Source organism: Neoarius graeffei, chromosome 14 (assembly GCF_027579695.1).
Source record: "Neoarius graeffei isolate fNeoGra1 chromosome 14, fNeoGra1.pri, whole genome shotgun sequence".
NCBI lineage: Eukaryota > Metazoa > Chordata > Actinopteri > Siluriformes > Ariidae > Neoarius > Neoarius graeffei.
In genome coordinates this window covers 80,963,382-80,985,561 of record NC_083582.1, presented here as the reverse complement: position 1 = coordinate 80,985,561, position 22,180 = coordinate 80,963,382, and the positions used below count along the sequence as shown (strand labels likewise).

The window sequence follows — 22,180 nt, the reverse complement described above, 5'->3', positions numbered from 1 at the left end:
TCTCGGGATGTAATCGGTATACAATAACAACTCAGATAAATCACTCTGATGAATGAATAAAAACCTCTATAGCCTTGAATGAATCAAACTTAGCCATCTGCAGTTTCTTGATCTTGAGATTTTTGTTATAAAGACCTACGCCTCTGCCTCTTTGCTTGCTCCTCAGCTCATGTTAAAAAGCAAAACCATGAGGGCAAAGTTCACCTATCGTGGAAATCAAATCTTCTTTAATCCAGGTTTCCGTAAGAGCCAATACAATCAAGCTGGAAAGTCTGCACATCCCTTTCACCTTCTCCACGTTTTATTACGTTACAGACTGATTCTACAATAGATTGAGTTCATTTTTTGCCTCAAACATCTACACACAGTCACCAAAGATTACGAAGTGAAAACAGGTTTTTAGAAAATACCGTAAAATACCAAATAATAGCCGAGTTCCAATTAACCGCCGAGTTCCCTTTAACGGCCGGGTGTACGCGTGTGTTGTGACAAATAAAGGCCAGTTCCGAATACTCGCCGGGGTCTAAAAAAAAAAAAAAAGCGTCCGAACGTTCTATCTAGAATCTTGAGGCCCAGCACTTTTCTGGTTTTCTGGTGTTTAAATGATTTTGCATTGCATAGTTTTCTACCGAAACAATATGAATGAATGAATGAATGAATGAATGAATGAAATTATTTCTATAATACTGTTTACAACATTTTGTTACGTGATAATAAACATGCCATTTCAATGTTATAATCTTGGTCTACCGTAATATTTCTTGAGGAATGCAACTCCGTAACTTTTGACAGATGTCTTAGCCAATTACGTTTGACATGGGTGTGTGGGATATCACTTACGTCATCGAATGAGGAATACCCCTTTGGGTACACCCAACGAAAGCCAGCGTGTGTGGTGACATTGAGGACTGCGGGTTTCCAAGGTTGGACTGCTGCTTCTGTTAAACGACCTAAATTGCCGAATGCATGCGTCAAAGCACACACTGAGTTTTATTAAAGACCTTATACCATTTCACTTGCCCTTACCCATTCGGATCTGGAAGACGCTTTACAAAAAAGGTGAGAGCGTTCTAACATGCATTTCAGTCTGCTCGCGGCCAATCTAATCCAAGGGGCCTTTTCAACAAGTAATCTGTCGTGCAAGTTGGGCAGAAGCACGCGTCAGGCAGGCAACATGTAGGCCTACAAGTCAGTAACCTATTCAACTAACTTTCATCCGAACTTTAAGTTTTCTACGGGGTCGAGCCACCGTACCAACTCACTCTGGGAACAGGCTCATATCGGCCAAATAGGGAGACGTCTTGGAGAGAAACGTGATGCAAGATGACAGTATGTAGCCACTGCAGGTCACTTATTTTTCAGCATAAGAAAAAACCCTTTGGTTTGACACTTCGCACCCTAATTATGTTGCTTCAACGTCGCGCCCTCCGTGCAATTTCAGATTGACAGACATCGCGAAGCGCAAAGGGTGGAGGCTGCATGGGTGAGGGTGATAGCAAGTGACCATAACTTTGCAGAGTAATTAAATTACAGTGCTGCGCACAGACAATGGTGTGGTTTCTTGATTATTTTGTAAAGCATGCGCTTAACTAGTCATTAACAGGAAAAGGTGTGTGATTTATCCTTTATCCACCCCGACTGTGCCATGCGAAGATGCATTCTGCGTCTTCAAAATTCCCCGAAGTCGGCACCGTGCTATCTGTAATCTAACTCTAAACAAACTGTAAGTTATACTGGTTAAAAGTAGGCCTATCTGAGAATGATTTTTTCCCCGTTTTGAGGTAGATTTTGGGGAAGGTGTTTGTCTCGTCTCGTCTTCTTCCGCTTTATCCGGGACCGGGTCGCGGAGGCAGCAGTCTAAGCAGGGAAGCCCAAACTTCCCTTTCCCCAGACACCTCGGCCAGCTCCTCGGGAAGAACACCGAGGCGTTCCCAGGCCAGCCGAGAGACATAGTCCCTCCAGCGTGTCCTGGGTCTTCCCCGGGGCCTCCTCCCGGGGGGACATGCCTGGAACACCTCCCCAGGGAGGCGTCCAGGAGGCATCCGAAAAAGATGCCCGAGCCACCTCAGCTGATTCCTCTCGATGTGGAGCAGCAGCGGCTCTACTCCGAGCTCCTCCCGAGTGACTGTGCTTCTCACCCTATCTCTAAGGGAGCGCCCAGCCACCCTGCGAAGGAAACTCATTTCGGCCGCTTGTATCCGCGATCTTGTCCTTTCGGTCATTACCCAAAGCTCATGACCATAGGTGAGAGTCGGAACGTAGATCGACCGGTAAATTGAGAGCTTCGCCTTTTGGCTCAGCTCCTTCTTCACCACAACGGACCGGTAAAGCGACCGCATCACTGCGGAGGCTGCACCGATCCGCCTGTCGATCTCACGCTCCATCCTTCCCTCACTCGTGAACAAGATCCCGAGATACTTAAACTCCTCCACTTGAGGCAGAACTTCTCCACCAACCTGGAGAGGGCAAGCCACCCTTTTCCGGTCGAGAACCATGGCCTCGGACTTGGAGGTGCTGATTCTCATCCCAGCCGCTTCACACTCGACTGCAAACCGCCCCAGTGCATGCTGAAGGTCCTGGTTTGAAGAAGCCAACAGGACAACATCATCCGCAAAAAGCAGAGATGAAATCCTGTGGTTCCCAAACAGGATTCCTTCTGGCCCCTGGCTGCGCCTAGAAATTCTGTCCATAAAAATTATGAACAGAACCGGTGACAAAGGGCAGCCCTGCCGGAGTCCAACATGCACTGGGAACAGGTCTGACTTACTGCCGGCAATGCGAACCAGACTCCTGCTCCGTTCGTACAGGGACCGGACAGCCCTTAGCAAAGAGCCCCGAACCCCATACTCCCGAAGCACCCCCCACAGAATACTACGGGGGACACGGTCGAATGCCTTCTCCAGATCCACAAAGCACATGTGGACTGGTTGGGCAAACTCCCATGAACCCTCGAGCACCCTATGAAGGGTATAGAGCTGGTCCAGTGTTCCGCGACCAGGACGAAAACCGCATTGTTCCTCCTGGATCCGAGGTTCGACTATTGGTCGAATTCTCCTCTCCAGTACCCTGGAGTAAACCTTCCCTGGGAGGCTGAGAAGTGTGATTCCCCTATAATTGGGGCACACTCTCCGGTCCCCTTCCTTAAAAAGAGGGACCACCACCCCAGTCTGCCACTCCAGAGGCACTGTCCCTGACCGCCACGCGATGTTGCAAAGGCGTGTCAACCAAGACAGCCCCACAACATCCAGAGACTTGAGATACTCAGGGCGGATCTCATCCACTCCCGGTGCCTTGCCACCGAGGAGCTTGCAAACCACCTCAGTGACTTCGGCTTGGGTAATGGACGAGTCCACCTCTGAGTCATCAGCCTCAGTCTCCTCAGTGGAAGACATGACGGTGGGATTGAGGAGATCCTCAAAGTATTCCTTCCACCGCCCGACAATGTCCCCAGTCGAGGTCAACAGCTCCCCACCCGCACTGTAAACAGTGTTGGCAGAGTACTGCTTCCCCCTCCTGAGGCGCCGGACGGTTTGCCAGAATTTCTTCGAGGCCGACCGATAGTCCTTCTCCATGGCCTCCCCGAACTCCTCCCAGTTCCGAGTTTTTGCTTCCGCAACTGCCCGAGCTGCAGCACGCCTGGCCTGCCGATACCCGTCAGCTGCCTCGGGAGTCCTGGAGGTTAACATGGCCCGATAGGACTCCTTCTTCAGCTTGACGGCATCCCTTACTTCTGGTGTCCACCACCGGGTTCGGGGATTGCCGCCACGACAGGCACCGGAGACCTTGCGGCCACAGCTCCGAACAGCTGCGTCCACAATGGAGGTAGAGAACATGGTCCACTCAGACTCAATGTCCCCCGCCTCCCTCGGAAGCTGGGAAAAGCTCTCCCGGAGGTGGGAGTTAAAGACCTCCCCGACAGAGTGCTCGGCCAGACGTTCCCAGCAGACCCTCACCATACGTTTGGGCCTGCCAGGTCTGTCCAGCTTCCTCCTCCGCCAGCGGATCCAACTCACCACCAGGTGGTGATCAGTTGACAGCTCAGACCCTCTCTTCACCCGAGTGTCCAAGACATAGGGCCGGAGATCAGATGAAACGACTACAAAGTCTATCATTGACCTCCGACCTAAGGTGTCCTGGTGCCACGTGCACTTATGGACACCCCTATGCTCGAACATGGTGTTCGTTATGGACAAACCGTGACTAGCACAGAAGTCCAATAACAAAACACCACTCGGGTTCAGATCGGGGAGGCCGTTCCTCCCAACCACGCCCCTCCAGGTGTCACTGTCATCTCCCACGTGAGCATTGAAGTCCCCCAGTAACACAATGGAGTCCCCAGTCTGAGCACTCCTCAGTACCTCTCCCAGGGACTCCAAGAAGGCCGGATACTCTATACTGCTATTTGGGCCATAGGCACAAACAACAGCAAGAGCCCTCTCCCCAATCCGAAGGCGCAGCGAGGCGACCCTCTCGTTCACTGGGGTAAACTCCAACACATGGCGGCTGAGCTGGGGAGCTATAAGCAAGCCCACACCAGCCCGCCGCCGCTCACCACGGGCGACTCCAGAGAAGTGGAGAGTCCAGCCCCTCTCGAGGAGCTGGGTTCCAGAGCCCAAGCTGTGCGTGGAGGTGAGCCCGACTATCTCTAGCCGGTACCTCTCAACCTCCCGCACAAGCTCAGGCTCTTTCCCCCCCAGCGAAGTGACATTCCATGTCCCAACAGCCAGCCGCTGTGTCCGGGGATCAGGTCGTGGAGGCCCCTGCCTTCGACTGCCACCCAATCCACATTGCACCAGTCCCCTACTGCTACCTCTGTGGGTGGTGAACCCACAGGAGGTCGGGCCCACGTCACCTCTTCGGGCTGAGCCCGGCCGGGCCCCATGGGCAAAGGCCCGGCCACCAAGCGCTCGCATACGAGCCCCAACCCCGGGCCTGGCTCCAGGGTGGGGCCCCGGCTGCGTCATCCCGGGCGACGTCACGGTCCTCGGATTTTTCTCCATAGGGGTTTTGGTGAACTGCTCTTAGTCTGGCCTGTCACCTAGGACCTGTCTGCCTTGGGAAACCCTGACAGGGGCATAATGCCCCCGACAACATAGCTCCTAGGATCATTCAAGCACACAAACCCCTCCACCACAATAAGGTGGCAGTTCAAGGAGGGGAAGGTGTTTGTGAAGAAGGAATTAATCGCCTGTTCCAAATAGCCGCCTAGTCTCTAATACGCGCCGGGTCTCTTACATGATTGAGACAAATAATCGCCCGGGCTATTATTTGGTATTTTACGGTATGCAATTTTATTTTACTGACAAAAATAGGTTATTAGATTACATTTTCAGCTCCTTCCACAGATGTTCAATTGGATTCAGGTCTGGGCTCTGGTTGGGCCACTCAAGGACATTCACAGGCTTTCTCCGAAGCCACTCCTTTGTTCTCTTGGCTGTGTGCTTCAGGTCGTCATGTTGGAAGGTAAACCTTCGCCCCAGTCTGAGGTCCAGAGCGCTCTGGAGCAGGTTTTCTTCAAGGATCTTAGTGTACTTAACTGCATTCATCTTTCCCTCTATCAGGTCTAGTTGCCCCATTCCCGCTGCTGAAAAACATCCCCACATCATGATGCTGCCATCACCATGCTTCACTGTAGGGATGGCATTAGCCAGGTGATGAGCGGTGCCTGGTTTCCTCCAGACATGTCATTTGGTATTCAGGCCAAAAAGTTCAATTTTGGTTTTATCAGACCAGAGAATCTTGTTTCTCATGATTTGAGAGTCCTCTAGGTGCCTTTTGGCAGACTCCAAGTGGGCTGTCATGTGCCTTTTATTAAGGAGCGGCTTCCGTCTGGTCACTCTACCATAAAGGCCTGATGTGTGGAGTGCTGCCTGGATGGTTGGTCTTCCGAAAGGTTCTCCCATCTCCACAAGAATACGCCGGAGCTCTGTCAGAGTGACCCTCGGGTTCCTGCTCACCTCCCTGGCCAAGGCCCGTCTTCCCTGATTGCTCAGTTTGGCCGGGCGACCAGGTCTAGGAAGATTATTGGCGGTTCCAAACTTCTTCCATTTACGAATGATGGTGGCCACTGTGCTCTTTGGGACCTGTAAAGCAGCAGCAATTTTTCTGTACCTTTCTCCAAATCTATGCCTTGACACCATCCTGTTTCTGAAGTCTGCAAATAATTCCTTTGACCCCATGGCTTGGAGTTTGCTCTGACATGCACTGTCAACTGTGGGAGCTTATAGGCAGGTGTTGGCAATCCCCAATCATGTCCAATCAATTGAATTTACCACAGGTGGACTCCAATTAAGTTGTAGAAACATCTCAAGCAGTATCAGTGGAAACAAAATGCACCTCAGCTCACTTTTGGGTGTCATATCAAAGGGTGTGCACACTTGTGTACATATGATATTTTGATTTTTAATAAATTAGCACAAATGTCTAAAAACCTGCTTTCACTTTGTCATTATGGGCTATTTGTGTAGAATTTTGTGACAAAAAATGAACTCAGTCTATTGTAGAATCAGTCTGTAACGTAATAAAACGTGGAGAAGGTGAAAGGGGTGTGCAGACTTTCCGGCTTGACTGTAAATCCAGTTCGTGATCAACAAAACAGTCCTTAACAAACAAAGCCTTGTTGATAACTGATCTGGTGTTGAATAAACCCAGACGAAGCAGTTTCTTCACAGATTCATCAGCAGCGGAAGTCAAACAATCAATGTTTACCAAATTATGCAAATTTCTCAATGCTGCAGGGTTCCTTCATTTCAAGTGTGTTGATCTATGAGAAAATAAAATAACCGGTACAGGCCGCAGAACAGCTTCACAGGCAGGTTGACAAGATAAAAAAATATCTTCTAGATAAAAATCTGTGGGCAGCACGGTGGTGTCGTGGTTAGCGCTGTCGCCTCACAGCAAGAAGGTCCGGGTTCGAGCCCCGTGGCCGGCGAGGGCCTTTCTGTGCGGAGTTTGCATGTTCTCCCCGTGTCCGCGTGGGTTTCCTCCAGGTGCTCCGGTTTCCCCCACAGTCCAAAGACATGCAGGTTAGGTTAACTGGTGACTCTAAATTGAGCGTAGGTGTGAATGTGAGTGTGAATGGTTGTCTGTGTCTATGTGTCAGCCCTGTGATGACCTGGCGACTTGTCCAGGGTGAACCCCGCCTTTCACCCGTAGTCAGCTGGGATAGGCTCCAGCCCGCCTGCGACCCTGTAGAACAGGATAAAGCGGCTACAGATAATGAGATGAGATAAAAATCTGTCTTGCTCAAATAAACAAAAGTCACTTCCTACTGTGTGTTCCCTGCTCTCCATCGCCCCCACCCCACCCAAGGTCATAGTTAAAGTTTGAGTTTTATTGGAAAAATTATAAATCATTAAAGTATAATGATGATCGTAACTATACCTACTTTTTGGTAAACTTTGTGAATAACTTTCCTATTATTGAACGAGTAAATACAGAGGAATAAAAAGGTTAAAGTCAGGATGAGTGGAAAATATTACTAGATTAAAAAGTTAATGTCGAGCCCTAATGACATGATGCCTTTTATTTCATTTTAAAGTCTTTTAGTGGAGGTGATACTGGACATTTCTTCGCCTTCTTTCTCTCACTCTCCCAATTTGAACCCGAAAGTCTATAATTATGTAGAAATTAAACAAAAAAATATTGGCCAAGTTTTGTTTTTATGGATCTCAGAACTCCAAAACTGTACACAGCAAATTCCTCAGTGTTGAATTAACACTTTCAGAGTTAATTTGTGTCCAATTGGACCTATATAAACACAGTAGGGTGTTAAATCAACACTCTGGGTGTTAATTCAACACTGGGGATTTTGCTGTGTATCATCGGGACATGGAAACATTTTCATATCTCTGATTACAGAAAACGGAAAAAACAAAAGAAAACAAAACCAGAAAAACAGAATTAGCAATTTTCTGAAAGGGAAAATCATCCTCCTTAAAAAAGTATGATGTCATTGCTTTAAGGTGACATGTAATAAACATAGAGATCTTGCAGTCACGTGACTGGAAAGTACACAACCGCCATCTTGTCGGTCAAAAACACCGCTGAATACTGCTGCACTCGTGTACAGAATGGATCAATTTCAACCAACGGACTACACGGCTCATTTTTCTAATGAACAGATAACTAGATATATGTCTAAAATAAACGATCTACAGATTAGCGACCCTTATGGCTTACCGGACGGAGTTTTCACGACCGGATTTTGAACTGCCAGCGGAATACCCAGATGTGTATAATTACCTCATTAACTTTCCCTCGCTGTTCAGTGGTGAAGCACTGCGTGCTTATAAATCTCTGGACAGTTATCTTTACAGAAATTCAGGATTTGTCAGCGACTCAGATGTTCCATCTTGTAAACAAGAAAATAATCCTCATTGGATGGGTAAGTCACTTAAGTATTGAGTATAGCACTGACCAGACGATTATAGAATAGAATAAGGTAATTCCAGCTGTAATTCCAAATCGTCCGTCTTGTTTACATGGATCTGGCGTTGGAGAGGTAGAGGCTTGGCAGTGGAGGTTTGAGTGGCTGTTTTCTGAGCTTAGTCAACAGGCCGGCTCTGCCTGCAGCCTGGCTTTTGCTTCTGCTCCCGGTGCCGCCTCCTTCGCTTTGCTTCCGATAACAATCCACGGAGACCCCGCTGGTCTCGCTATCTCGTCCGGAATGTTGTGCACGCGATGGAAATCACTACAAACCGTCATTTTCTGCTGGAAACCAATGTCCAGTAAGTCCATACGGTTGTAGTGGATATTGAAGTCCGGTACAGACGAACAACACGCAAAAATACACACAAAAAACATAAAAACCGTGCACAGGTAGGGAGAGCTTGTAGCCGCAGCCGTTGTAGTAGAATTGTATATAGTAGGGTTTTCCAGAAGAAAAGGTAGAAGTAAAAGCAGAAGTAGAAGGCGGAATATGGCGTTTGACCAACAAGATGGCGTCTGTCACAATCTGGATCGGCTGTGACGTCACATGCAAGTGCTCCATAGGTGCAAGTGCACCTAGCAGCAGTGTGTGTGTGTGTGTGTGTGTTCACTCACGGCCACCGTATTATCTTAAGTTTTGAAGAACAATTTAAGCTCCGCCCACTTCACAATGGTGCAGTCTTATATTGGAGCTTGTTTCCGCAGAGAAACGATCATGTTTCCACAAAACCTCATCAGCACAAATGGTTTAAACCTGTGCTGTTACCTTGCTATACTCTAATTTGTGTAAAATTATTGCTCTTTTAAACAACAATATTATGCAAAAAAAGTCTTGCATGCTATAGCTCTCGATGATATTGACCTTTTATTCAGAAATATTCAGATAATTACTGAAAATGTTTTTTCTACTGCAAACCATGTCCTCTGCAGGGGAAACTGTTCCAGGCGTTTCGCATACTGTTGCATAAACATTTTTGTTTTAAATGTTAATGGATGATTAAATTATAAAGGAATAATTATCCAACAATATTTTTTGAAAAAGTCTCCCTCGCAGGAGTATTTTCAAAGTGAAATCAATATTTAAAAAAAAATAATAATCCAAAGAATGATTTTTGGGGGAGGGGGGATTTCTGTATGCATGTATGTAAATTTATGCGTGCTCAATCAAAAGAGCCTCATTTTCATACGAGAATGGTTAAGTTTTTGTACGATACAATAATTCTAAAATGATCAGCAATCCAATGGCAGAGACGCTCCTTTATTACAGTGAAGGAGAGGAGCGCTTTGTTTTTAAATAAATAATGTTTTAATCACAGATAGAACAGTGATATGCTAAAGCGTCACTAGGTGAGCAGCTAAGAAGCCTTAAAACAATTAAGCGATAGGATTTAAATTAAAAAGAGGGTGTTTTGTGGATTTAAAAAAAACAAGTGTTTAAAAACAGTTTGTTAAAGTTGGTACTGTGTAAAAGTAAAAGAGCGCGCACGCGCATACACACGCACCGACTAGCTTAGCTTAGCTTAGCTTAGCACAGCACAGCTAGCAGCATAGCAACAGCTCGAGTGCTCACGCGCTGCCACTATAGTCGTTTTCTTCCAGAACTGATTTACCGATTAAACTGAAAACCCCAAATATTCTCTGTGTTTAATTGTATAATTATTTATAAAACAGGAATTCTTAGCTAACCTGGTAAGACGAGAAGATGAAGAATCGCCTGTTTCGGTTTTTTGACAGCTGACAGTGTAAACACTGAAAATGATTCACTACGCCGAGAGTCGGCTCTTCAAACGACGGTTCATAAGAATCGAGTAGCGATTCAATCCTGAAATCCGATTCTTTTTCTTTCCCCCGTCAGAGTTTTACTTTCTTCTTTTGTGGGTTTTGTTTGTTTCTTTCTCTGTTTGTTTGTGAAATGTATTTAATTAATTTATTCCGTAACTTATTCACTCTTTAATCACATTAATACAGTTACTGAAGTATTATATAAGTATTATTTTATATATAAGCATTATTATATATAAAAGCATTACATTGATTCCTATATAATGCTTTTATGTGAGTATATCATGTTTTAAATTTGTTAATTTTCTATTAATTCATTTACGGAGTGATTTAATTTTTTGTACTTAATATTTGTACATTTGAGAATTTAATATTTATGAAATAAAATGAAAAATGAAGCGTTTCCTTATCTAATTAATCATGCATCATATTTAAATAATTAAATAAATTATGAATTAGATAATAAAAGTGTTATTTATCTGACATGAGACAGTTCACAGTGGCTGAATATCTGTGTCTCTAAATCAAGTTTAAAAAAAATTGTTTTCTGGGCTTCATCGTTTCAAAGCAAAACAAAACACGATACTGTTTCAGAAAATAAAAATAAAACTTGAATGTAAACCAACAAGATTGTTGGGCATTGACAAAAGGGTGCAACAGACGATGCTCCCACTAGGGGGAGCCATGGCATTAATAACAATCTTGCTTTCAGTACTACAGTGATGGCGTCACATTGCTTCCGGATGTGATTTTCTCCGGAAGTGACGCCTTTTAACGTATAATTTGGATCTGGACAACTGAAACCTTGTTAAATAAAATAATATTTTCCTTTCAGAACGTTAATATCACCTACAATTAGAGAGTTCAAGATATTCAGGTTTGCAACATCATTCGTGAATTAACATTAGACTAGTGACCTGCTTAGCCCAGTGTGAGACACATGTTGGTCTGAGGCCATCTTCAAGAGTTTCATCATTGCATTATAAAACAAAATAGTAGCACAGCAGTTTCAGTGGTAGCACCAAACAGTGTCGTAGCAGATTCGGCAGTATCATCACAAAGAATATCGTAGCAGATTCGGCAGTATCATCACAAAGAATATCGTAGCAGATTCAACGATATCATCAAAAATAGTCTCGTAGCAGATTCGGCAGTATCATCACAAATAGTCTCGTGGCTGATTTGTTGGTATCATAAAATGTAATAATTAGCTTATGAAGCAAAGTCATTGAATCACGTGAAAGCCTGAGGTTTACACCCCAATAATTATAGTTTACACGGTAAACAGTATTAACTTAAAATTTATTGTTTTACTTCATTAGTCATACAGTATTAAAAAGGGAGGAGCCAGGCTCTTCTCCAGTTGATAGGGTTAAAAATTCCTCCTTTAGCTGAATTCTATTGTATTGTGTGAATTTCCCCAGGAGTCATGTGATTACATGGTGATGAGGAATAGTTTCCTTTAAACGAACCGGGAAGATGTGAGATTTACTTTAGTTCCGCCACAACACCAGCGATCACACTCTCACACCACTCATACACACTCTCACACCTCTCTCTCAATCACTCACACTCTCACACCTCTCATACACACTCTCACACCTCTCTCTCACTCACACACACACACCTCTCTCTCAATCACACACACTCTCACACCTCTCTCTCAATCACTCACACTCTCACACCTCTCTCTCAATCACTCACACTCTCACACCACTCATACACACTCTCACACCTCTCTCTCAATCACTCACACTCTCACACCTCTCATACACACTCTCACACCTCTCTCTCACTCACACACACACACCTCTCTCTCAATCACACACACTCTCACACCTCTCTCTCAATCACTCACACACACCTCTCTCTCAATCACTCACACTCTCACACCACTCATACACACTCTCACACCTCTCTCTCAATCACTCACACTCTCACACCTCTCATACACACTCTCACACCTCTCTCTCACTCACACACACACCTCTCTCTCAATCACACACACTCTCACACCTCTCTCTCAATCACTCACACACACACCTCTCTCTCAATCACACACACTCTCACACCTCTCTCTCAATCACTCACACACACACCTCTCTCTCAATCACACACACACAGAGAAAGAGGTGGAGGCGGGGAAAGAGAAAGGGAAAGGCGTGGTCAGATGAGCCACGGGCGTGGTTAGAAGAGAGGGGCGGGGTATTCTAATGCGGGGAGTGTGTGTGTGTGATTGTGGGGGAGAAAACGCGCACACACACACCGGCAGGAAAACAAAGAGCACATCCTCCTCACTGCCATCACCGACAACAGATCCGACCCGGATTACATCTGCAGCTCCAGGATTCAAACAAACAGCGTGTCGACATGATGGAGAAAAGGGTGTGAGTTTAAAGCCCACAGCGGCGCGAGGATCCACAGAGGTGAGTTCAAAGCCCGCAGGTACATCAGTGTCTGAAGCCGCTTTCTTTCAGTCAAGAGCATTTAATGCGGATATGCAACAGTAAGCAGTGAACACACATTATTATTATTATTATTATTATTATTATTGCTTTGCACAAAAACATCACTTGTCAATACCATCAGCAGTGTTTTTTTTTGTTTGTTTGTTTGTTTTTTTACTTTGTGCCTCATACAATCAATAGATTACACATCAGCAATTATTTTCAAACGTCTTTAAAACATAAACATGAATAATTAATCATAATTATGCCAGTCTTTAGAAATCGCAGCTCAATCCGAACAGCTTTCAGCTGGAACGTGTCCAGAACATTCATTTTTACCTTCAACCAACTCATAAATAACCCACAGGAGATCACTGCTGATGAAACAGGTTCTTACAGTGATCCTGATGGAGCTGGGATTATTATTATTATTATTATTATTATTATTATTATTATTATTTTAGTTTGCTCCCAGGCTTAAAAACCCACCATTGTTGGATTTATTACAGAGTTTTTAAAGTTATTAGTTTAATCTAAAGACCATTAACTTAAAGATCTAGAAATATCAACTTGAAAATTTAGGAATAAAAATGTATTCTATGTCTAAAATAATTAGCCAAAATATCGTTCTTATTATCGTACACATTTAAATAACAAGCCTGATATCTGACTAGTTTGATCACAGTGATTTTTAAAGCGGTCCAAGAAATTAATTTTATAGCTAATGGCATCTATGGAGGCAAAAATCCCCGATGTATTGGACACTAGTGGGAAGAGACTGAAATATATTGTCACTGTCCTTCTGTGCAAGGGTTAATTTGTAATTTAGATACACTACTGGGAGTCCTAAGTTGTTCAAAAATGTTGGAACAGCACCATTCAGTTGACCTTTTATGTCTGTGATATAATAAAAAGAAAAACATTTCGGTGTGTGTTACTGTAATACAGGAGAATTTTATCCCAGTCAAGTAATCCAACGATGTTTAGGGTTCAGAATTATATCCAAAATTATGCAAACATAAGTGTATATATATACTGCATCATGCAGTAAAGATACATTTTGCATTAATGTACAGTTAAAAAAGGTGCCATGACTGAAGTAATAACAGACTCTCAGTTTAAAGCAGTGTGAAAATTCATTACATCATCATCATTGTAATAATAATAATGATGATTAAATCACAGGTACACAGTATTTAATGCACCAATACATCATTGTTGCTATAGTAACAGCTCATTCACAGGGATTTGTATGATGGAAAAATAATAAACATACTGTAGCTACATATATAACACTGTGCAAAAGTCTTCAGTCCCCTATTGTTTTTTCCATATAAACTTTGTTATAGATTTCTATTTTATGACTTCTACATTATTGAGTCAGTACAAAAACATTTTAGAGTCCAAGTGTTTTGTTTTCCAGCAAAAAATTAAATGTTACAGAAAAAAAAAAGTTTGTATCTGAGCAGTATATTCCATCAGAGACACTTTTCAGATGAAAAAAGAAAGCATAATGAAGGCTGCTGGGTTTTGGTGTAAAATGAAGAAGTGAGTGTGACAGTCAAAGTGTCCAGAAGAACTGTGGCTGGTTCTGTAAGATGCTCAGGAAAACCTACAGATAATTTCCACATAAAACTGACCTCACTGGACCTGAGACGGATTTATTTTAAAGCAAAGGGTCGTCTCACACCAAATACTGACTCTGTTTCATTTATTATGGCTCACTGATTACTGTTTATAGTATTTTTTAATGTTGAAACATTCCATTTCATTATTTTAAGCCATTTTTGGTCGACAGCATTTCTTTATATGTGCCTAAGACTTTTGCACAGGACTGTATGTTAAAAAATGTTGTTTCACAAAGAAAAATGGGTGTAACCTTTGGTATGGTGAGGTTTTCTGTAAGGATAAAGATGTTTGTAGAACATTATGGAAGGAGTCGCCAGAGGTAAAGCTGTAACTGTTCCGACATCTTCAGGAGTTTCCATGGTAACATTATTATACCATGCAATGATTTAAATTCCTGTAAAATTATAGGACCAGACCTCCATGCAAATTGACACCTAAATCAAAGGTGGTGGAATTTCCAGTGACTCTTTTTTTTCCACCGGCTGCAAAAAAATATAAAAGATGATACTGAGGGTGTATTTGATAGCAGTGAGCAGCATGGGATGAGAGAAGTGACTGATGTATACACGGTGCCGTCCATTATTATTGGCACTCCTGCATTTAATACTTTGTAACACCCCCCGTCAGTAAAACAGTACAGAGTCTCTCCTCTGACATTTTATAAGGTTGGAGATCCGGAGCGGGGCATTGAGCCCATTCCTCTTTACACAGTCTCTCCAGATCATCCAGGGTCTCGACCCTCTCTTGTGCTCTCTCTCCTCTTCAGCTCCGCCCACAGGGTTTCACTGGGGTTCAGCTCAGGGGACTGAGATGTTCAGGGCAGAAGCTCGATTCTGTGATTCTCAGTGAACCATTTTAGTGTTGATTTGGACAGATGCTTCGGATCATTGTCCTGCTGGAACCCTGGTGCAAATCCTGGCCAGGATCCTAGCAGGATCTTACCAGGATCTGAAATATAATCCTAAAGGATCTTGTCCAAGATCCTACAGAATCCTGTACAAGATCCTGTAGGATCCTATAGGATCCTACAGGATCTTGAACAGGATCCTGTAGGATCTTGGACAAGATCCTTTAGGATCCTAACCAGGATCTTGTACAGGATCCTGTAGGATCATGGTAAGATCCTACAGGATTTTGTGAAGGATCCTACAGTATCTTACAGGATCTTGAACAGGATCCTACAACATCCTACAGGATCTTGAATAGGATCCTACAGGATCTTGTACAGGATCCTGTAGGACCTTGGACAAGATCCTTTAGAATTATATTTCAGATCCTGTACAAGATCCTGGTTAGGATCCTGGTAAGATCCTGCTAGGATCCTGGCCAGGATTTGCACCAGGGCAGAAGACTGAAACTCATCAAATGTTCTGCTATAGAAGCCAAACTTGTATGTGTGTACCAGGATGATGTTGATGGTATTGATGGCTATGTTTCTTCCACCTTGAAGAGTTATCAACATGATTAATTAACCATATTGTAAGACCTGACTTCTTTTTTGGTAGAAAAGGTTAAACAAGTAAAGCCTATTCAAATGGTGTTCTGAATAGCCATTATTGTTTTAATCAACATTTAAGAGGGTGCTTACATTCATTTTCATAAAGAACAGCTGTGACCCAGGTATATGCATACTTTTAGATGAATCACATTATTATGAAGGTTATTTTTCAACCAAACATGCTGTTGATTGTACTAGGTTTCATAGTTGAATAAATATGGAACACTGCTCTTTATAACTTTATTCAAGCAAACTAATGAAAACTGTAACTCTGAAATATTATCATGGAATAGTTAAAATTGTCTTCCATATTCACATTATTATGGTTTGTTGAAATAAAGGTCATCATATTTAGCTATATTTAAACCCTAAATCACATAGAATGTGTGAGCCCTCTTCTGCTCTTTTACAGAAGGATATTTATTTAAGTTTAAAAAAACCTCGCAAAAAAAACTTTAAATGCACTATCTATTCAAGAATTTAGGGCTAGCAAGCCTTGTTTCCATGCTACCCCGAATTTGCTGAATCAGAGTATTGGGAATTCGTTCGGCAAGAACCTACTCAGGATCCTGTTGGTATCCAGTTAGGATCTTATTCAGGATCCTATTTAGGATCTTGTTAAGATCCTACAAGAACATACCCAGGATCCTGTTGGTATCCAGTTAGGATCCTGTTCAAGATCTTGTTTAAGATCCTACAAGATCCTACACAGGATCCTGCTGCAATTGAGTTAGGATCTTATTCAGGATTCTGTTCAAGATCTTGTTTAAGATCCTACTCAGGATCCTGTCGGTATCCAGTTAAGATCTTATTCAGGATCCTGTTCAAGATCTTGTTTAAGATCCTACAAGATCCTACTCAGGATCCTGAAGCATTCGAGTTAGGATCTCATTCGGGATCCTACTCAAGATCTTGTTTAAGATCCTACAAGATCATACTCAGGATCCTGAAGCATTTGAGTTAGGATCTTATTCAGGATCCCACTCAAGATCTTGTTTAAGATCCTACAAGATCCTACTTAGGATCCTGAAGCATATGAGCTAGGATCTTATTCAGGATCCTACTTAGGATCTTTTACAGGATCCTGATACTTTTTCAAGATCTTATACAGGATCCTGTTCAAGATCCTATCACTTCCAAGATTTTGGCTCCTTCTAGGATCCTATTTAGGATCCTGCACAGGATCTTATATAGGATCCTATTTCTACTTAGGATCTTAAATAGGAATGTAATCCTGTGCAGGATCCTATTTCTACATAGGATCCTATTCAGGATCTTAAATAGGATCCTGTTCCTATGTAGGATCCTATTCAGGATCCCATTCCTAAATAAGATCCTATAGGATCCTACAGGATCTTACAGGATCCTACAGGATCCTGTGTAGGATTTGCACCAGGGAAGATCCAATGACGACCCGCTTTTAGTTTCCTGTCAGAGGAGCCAGATTCTGATTTAAAGTGTCCTGGTGTTTCATGGAGTCCATGATGTCATGGACCCTAACAAGGTTTCAGGGCCTTTGGAGGAAAAACAGCCCCAAAACATCACAGAACCTCCACCATATTTTACAGTTGGGATCGGGTTCTTTTCATTATAGCCGTCCTTCTGTTTACTCCAAACCCACCGCGAGTGTTTATCACTAAAAAGCTCCATTTCTGTTCCATCAGACCAGAGAACACGGTTCCAGTCAAAGTTGTCGTCGCGTTTCACAAACTTCAGGTGCTTACGTTTGGGGTTAACTGACAGAAAAGAGTTTTTTTCTGGAACCTTCCAAATAATCTGTTGGCATGGAGGTGGAGTCTGATGGGGGTTTTGGAGACTCGGAAACCCCAAGATTTGACTTTTTCTTGTAATTCACCAGCAGTGACTCTTGGGGATGTTTTGCCTCTCTTACCCTCCTCACTGTCCGTGGGGTAAAATAAACTCGGCTCCTCTTCCAGGTGAGTGTGGAACAGTTCCAGTTGGTGTCCACTTTTTTATTTTTGCCCTAACAGTAGAAATGGACATTTTCAGGTGAGGTGTTTTTATCCCCATTCCCTGACTTATGAAGGTCAACACACTTCTCCCTCATTGGGTTTGTGTGTCTCTGATCGTTCCCATGGTGATGTTGAGGGAATTTGGCCTCTGTGTCGCCTCATATTTGTTCCCCAGTTCATCAGGAAGTCATGGATTACAGCTGGAAAGTTCCTACACACTCCAATCAACTCACACATGGACAATTTAAATGGAAACACGCTTCAGGTACATTGTGTTTACTATCATTTCCGGGGGGCCAATAATAGTGAGACATGTTTTTGTTGAAAATAATTTTCTTGATGAGGGATTTGTTTTTCTCTGAATAAATTTATTTCAGTTAAAGGTCGGCTTTTTCTCATTTTTTCAGTGTGAGATGAAGTGACTTCACCAAAAGGTGGATTTTTTTTTCTAACCCTTTTCCTGATCTTTACAGTAGAGTAGCCAGTAATTGTGGAGGTCACTGTCACAGGTCGCACTGGATAAACATTTCTATGATGGAAGTTAATCATAAAATTTGCAACAGGAAGATTTGAAAGTGAGCTTGCTTTCGGAGAAATGGATTAGGGAGTGGTTGTGTATGACGTCTCAGAATACAGAATAGTGAAGTGGTAATAAAAGAGGTTTCAGGTGTTTGATCATGCTGTCGAATGAAAAACCAGTAGAAGAAGTTGGATTATGGAGAAAAGAGTTTTGTAAAGCATTCTTTCTGTAAATTTTTTTTTTAGCATTGTTTTGAAAATGTGTACAGTCAGGACAAAAGTGTGACTCTGGAATGTGTATGAGAACTCGTCAGACTCGCCGAGTGTGTTTGAGAAATGAGTCAAACAGAACAGGAACAGAGCCAAAGTTCAGCTCTACAAGCCTCTGCACTACGGCTATAGGAAGCCAACGGTGAAACACCCTTTTCCCCTTGAAAACCTTAAGAACCTGTGAGTTGAAAATGTTGAGATGTTCTGTACAACCTGCTTTGATATCGGTGCATCGTGTCATTGTCATTTGATACTTTTTTTTTTTTTCAAGCCAGTAATAAGTGCTTTGGGTTTACACGGAGTCTTTTCATCTCTGTAAAGTATCTCAGGGCTCGGGTGAGTGCAAGATAAATCTTTGCAAGCGTGCGGATTATTTCTGGATTGTTCTTTCCGCATGTTGTTTATGGTGATGATGATGACGGCTTTATCATAAAGTTGAACTAACACTAAATGTCTAAACGTGAATTCGATATTGCCAGGTGCTGCATAATTGGGCTACTTTTAGGCGGTGTTTTTTTTTTTTAAGATTATCAATTTGCAGATTGAAGTTTCAACGTTTTGTTTTGCATTTTGTGTTAAGATTCTTAGCCTTCACAAATTTATAGATATATGTGTGTGTGTGTGTGTGTGTGTGTGTCTGTCTGCTGTGGCTACGATACAACTAATTTGAAGAACGAGTGGATAAGTACTAAAATTATTTGTATGTGAACTAAAAATCATTTTATAGAAGATGTATCTTTATTGACTAAGATTTTTATATTAGTTGACTGATCGGCAGACAGGGTGCCAATACTTATGGAGTTGGCTAGACAGGGTGACAATACTTATGGAGCCAAGTAGATAAGTTGCCAATACTTATGGAGTCAGATAACACTCGTGGGTGGGAAGAGCAACTCTACTTCATCACACCATTTATTATTTTCCTACAATAACAGTAAGACATGGAGCAATTTATCACTTTATTACCAGAAGTAATGGCACCTGGGTGGGTTTATGAATGAAACAGAATGTTTGAGGTGGGAAATAATGGCTGAAACATGATCTTATTGATTAATAGAGCCAGGAAAAATTGTTTGATTCATTTTTTTTTTTCTTTTTGTATTCTTGCCACTCATGAGTAATTCACAGTATAAACATTTCCTGTCATCTTTAAACATCATATCCGTCACTGAAACATCTTTTTCCTGTAGGATGAAGCTGGTAAACGCTGAGTGACCTTCCATACTGGCTTGTACAAACATGTCAACTCCGGAAGCTACGCGACCTCCCCCAAAACCTGAGCTTAAACAGAAACCCCAAATCCCCTCAAAACCTGGCGCAAATACCTCACACACACCTCTGGCGGACAAGGACATGTTAAATAAAAACAGTGGGAAAGTCCATGAGATAGTCAGCAAGTTCAACCACCATGATGATCAGCCTCCTGCTGCAGGTCCTGCTACTGAAACGGGATGTCAAAAGAAGCCGAAACCTCCACCTACGGTCAAACCCAAGCCAAACGTCAGGAGTCCTCCTCAGGTCAGGGCTGAGCAGGCACCACCGTTGCCCCTGAAACGACGCCAGTCACAGAGGAAGGACGCCGAGCAGAATGTCTCGTGTGACTTTACGGATGGCCGACGATCAGGTAGAGCTCTAACACGCGCGCACACACACACACACACACACACAGAGTATATAGATATATACACACCAATCAGTCATAACATTAAACCCACTGACAGGTGAAGAAGTGAATATCATTGATGATCTCATTACAGTGGCACCTGTCGAGGGGCGGGGTTTATTAGGCAGCAGGAGAACAGTCAGTTCTTGAAGTTGATGTGTTGGAAGCAGGAAAAATGGGCGAGTGTGAGGATCTGAGCGACTCTGACGAGGGCCAGATAGTGATGGTGAGATGACTGGGTCTGAACATCTCCAAAATGGCCCATCCTGTGGGGTGTTCCCGGTATGCAGTGGTTAGTACCGAACAAAAGTGGTCCAAGGATCCAAAGGACAACCGGCGACAGGGTCATGGGTGTCGAAGGCTCACTGATGTTCATGGGGCATGAAGGCTAGCTCTTATGTTCCAGTCCCACAGAAGAGCTACTGTAGCACAAACTGCTGAAAAAGTTACTGCTGACACTTTTCTGTTTTAGCCAGCATTCACTTTTTCAGCAGTTTGTGTTCCAGTAGCTCTTCTGTGGGATTGGACCATATGTGCTAGCCTTCGTGCCTGGTGTGAATCAATGAGCCTTCGACACCCATGACCCTGTCACCAGTTCACCGGTTGTCTTTTGGATCCTTGGACCACTTTTGTTTGGTACTAACCACTGCATACCGGGAACAGCCCACAGGATGGGCCATTTTGGAGATGTTCAGAGCCAGTCATCTCACTATCTGGCCCTCATCAGAGTCACTCAGATCCTCACACTTGTGTGTATATAAAGATAAAATAAGACTTTATTGGTCCCCAGGCCGGGAACATTTGGGGGTTTGCAGCAGCAGAAAGACAGGTGAAGAACTATGGATAAAAATATAATACAAAAAATATAAAATACTTCAATGTATAATGTAGTGATGAGTAATAAAAAAAAAAAAGCCCAACAGATGAGCAAACAACTGTCCTGTCAGAAAGAGCAGTATGTTCTGTCAGTGGTGTCCATCCGGTCCAGTTCACTGTTTACGTGCACTCCCCTTCCAGGAACCTGTCTGAGTCATATGATCTGTGTTCCTTAAACTCGCCACTTCTGCATCGAGCAGAAGGACGTGTGATGTGACAGGATGCTTATTGAGCATTTACAGAAGTCATCTCCGGTGTGAGTGCTCTAATCTATCCCCAATGATGAAGCCTGTGGTGACGGTGGCAAGGAAAAACTCCCTCAGACGACATGAGGAAGAAACCTCGAGAGGAACCAGACTCAAAAGGGAACCCATCCTCATTTGGGTAACAACAGACAGCCTGACTATAACATTAACAGTTTTAACATGAAGTCAGTTTCGTTGATGTTATAAACTCTTCATTGATGGAAACTTGAGTGCAAAACTGTTCATGATAACTGCAGTCCTAAAGTTAGCAAGTCAACTGTAGTCCTCAGCCATAAAAGCATTACTGTAAGAGTCCAGAGCATCTTCCAAGTGTGACTTTCAACTGTCCTCATGGGGCCGTCCTCCACAGGAGCGGTGCGATAAAACTCCAACCAGACACAGGGCAGCAGGATGGATCAAGCAGGTCCGAGGGGCAGAAGAGGTTCAGCATCTCGATCCCAGGACCAACATGTAACTCAGAGGGACAGATTGGGGGGGGGAAGAGAGAGAGAAAGAAAACACATGTTAGGTATGCCCTAAAAATGACAAGTATTAAGTCTGTGTGGTAGACTCGCAGAGACGAGTCTTTACATCAGGCATAACACACAACAATGGCATGTTAATATGGTAAAAAATATATCATGACCTGCTCTGGCTGGATGCTTGATTGGGTGATGGGAGCACACTCCTCAGCAATGATGAGATGCAGATGGGACCCTTAGGGCTGGCCAAGACAATTCAGTGACATTTCACCGGGTCTGGGACATGCGACAGAATGTCTGACGGCCGATTCCCTGCAGGCTACGATAGCCAGTTGAGGTCTCCACCCTCTCCACCAAAAGATTTCC

General features: G+C 43.4%; 2 protein-coding genes across 2 annotated transcripts in view; one reads left to right on the top strand and one right to left on the bottom strand.

Moving 5' to 3' along the window:
- The window catches only part of hdlbpb (high density lipoprotein binding protein b), a 94,937-nt gene extending 84,734 nt beyond the window's left edge, over positions 1-10,203 (bottom strand). Inside the window, 1 exon segment of the mRNA XM_060940352.1 lies at positions 10,117-10,203. The gene's annotated coding sequence lies outside the window, so the exon portion shown is untranslated.
- Positions 10,204-18,093: 7,890 nt separating this feature from the next.
- Positions 18,094-22,180, top strand: part of arhgef15b (Rho guanine nucleotide exchange factor 15b) — a 98,973-nt gene continuing 94,886 nt past the window's right edge. Inside the window, exons 1-3 of the mRNA XM_060938893.1 lie at positions 18,094-18,728; positions 18,820-18,884; positions 19,739-20,172. Coding sequence (XP_060794876.1) covers positions 19,788-20,172 — 385 coding nt within the window. The 5' untranslated portion in view covers positions 18,094-18,728; positions 18,820-18,884; positions 19,739-19,787. The remainder of the gene's footprint in view (positions 18,729-18,819; positions 18,885-19,738; positions 20,173-22,180) is intronic.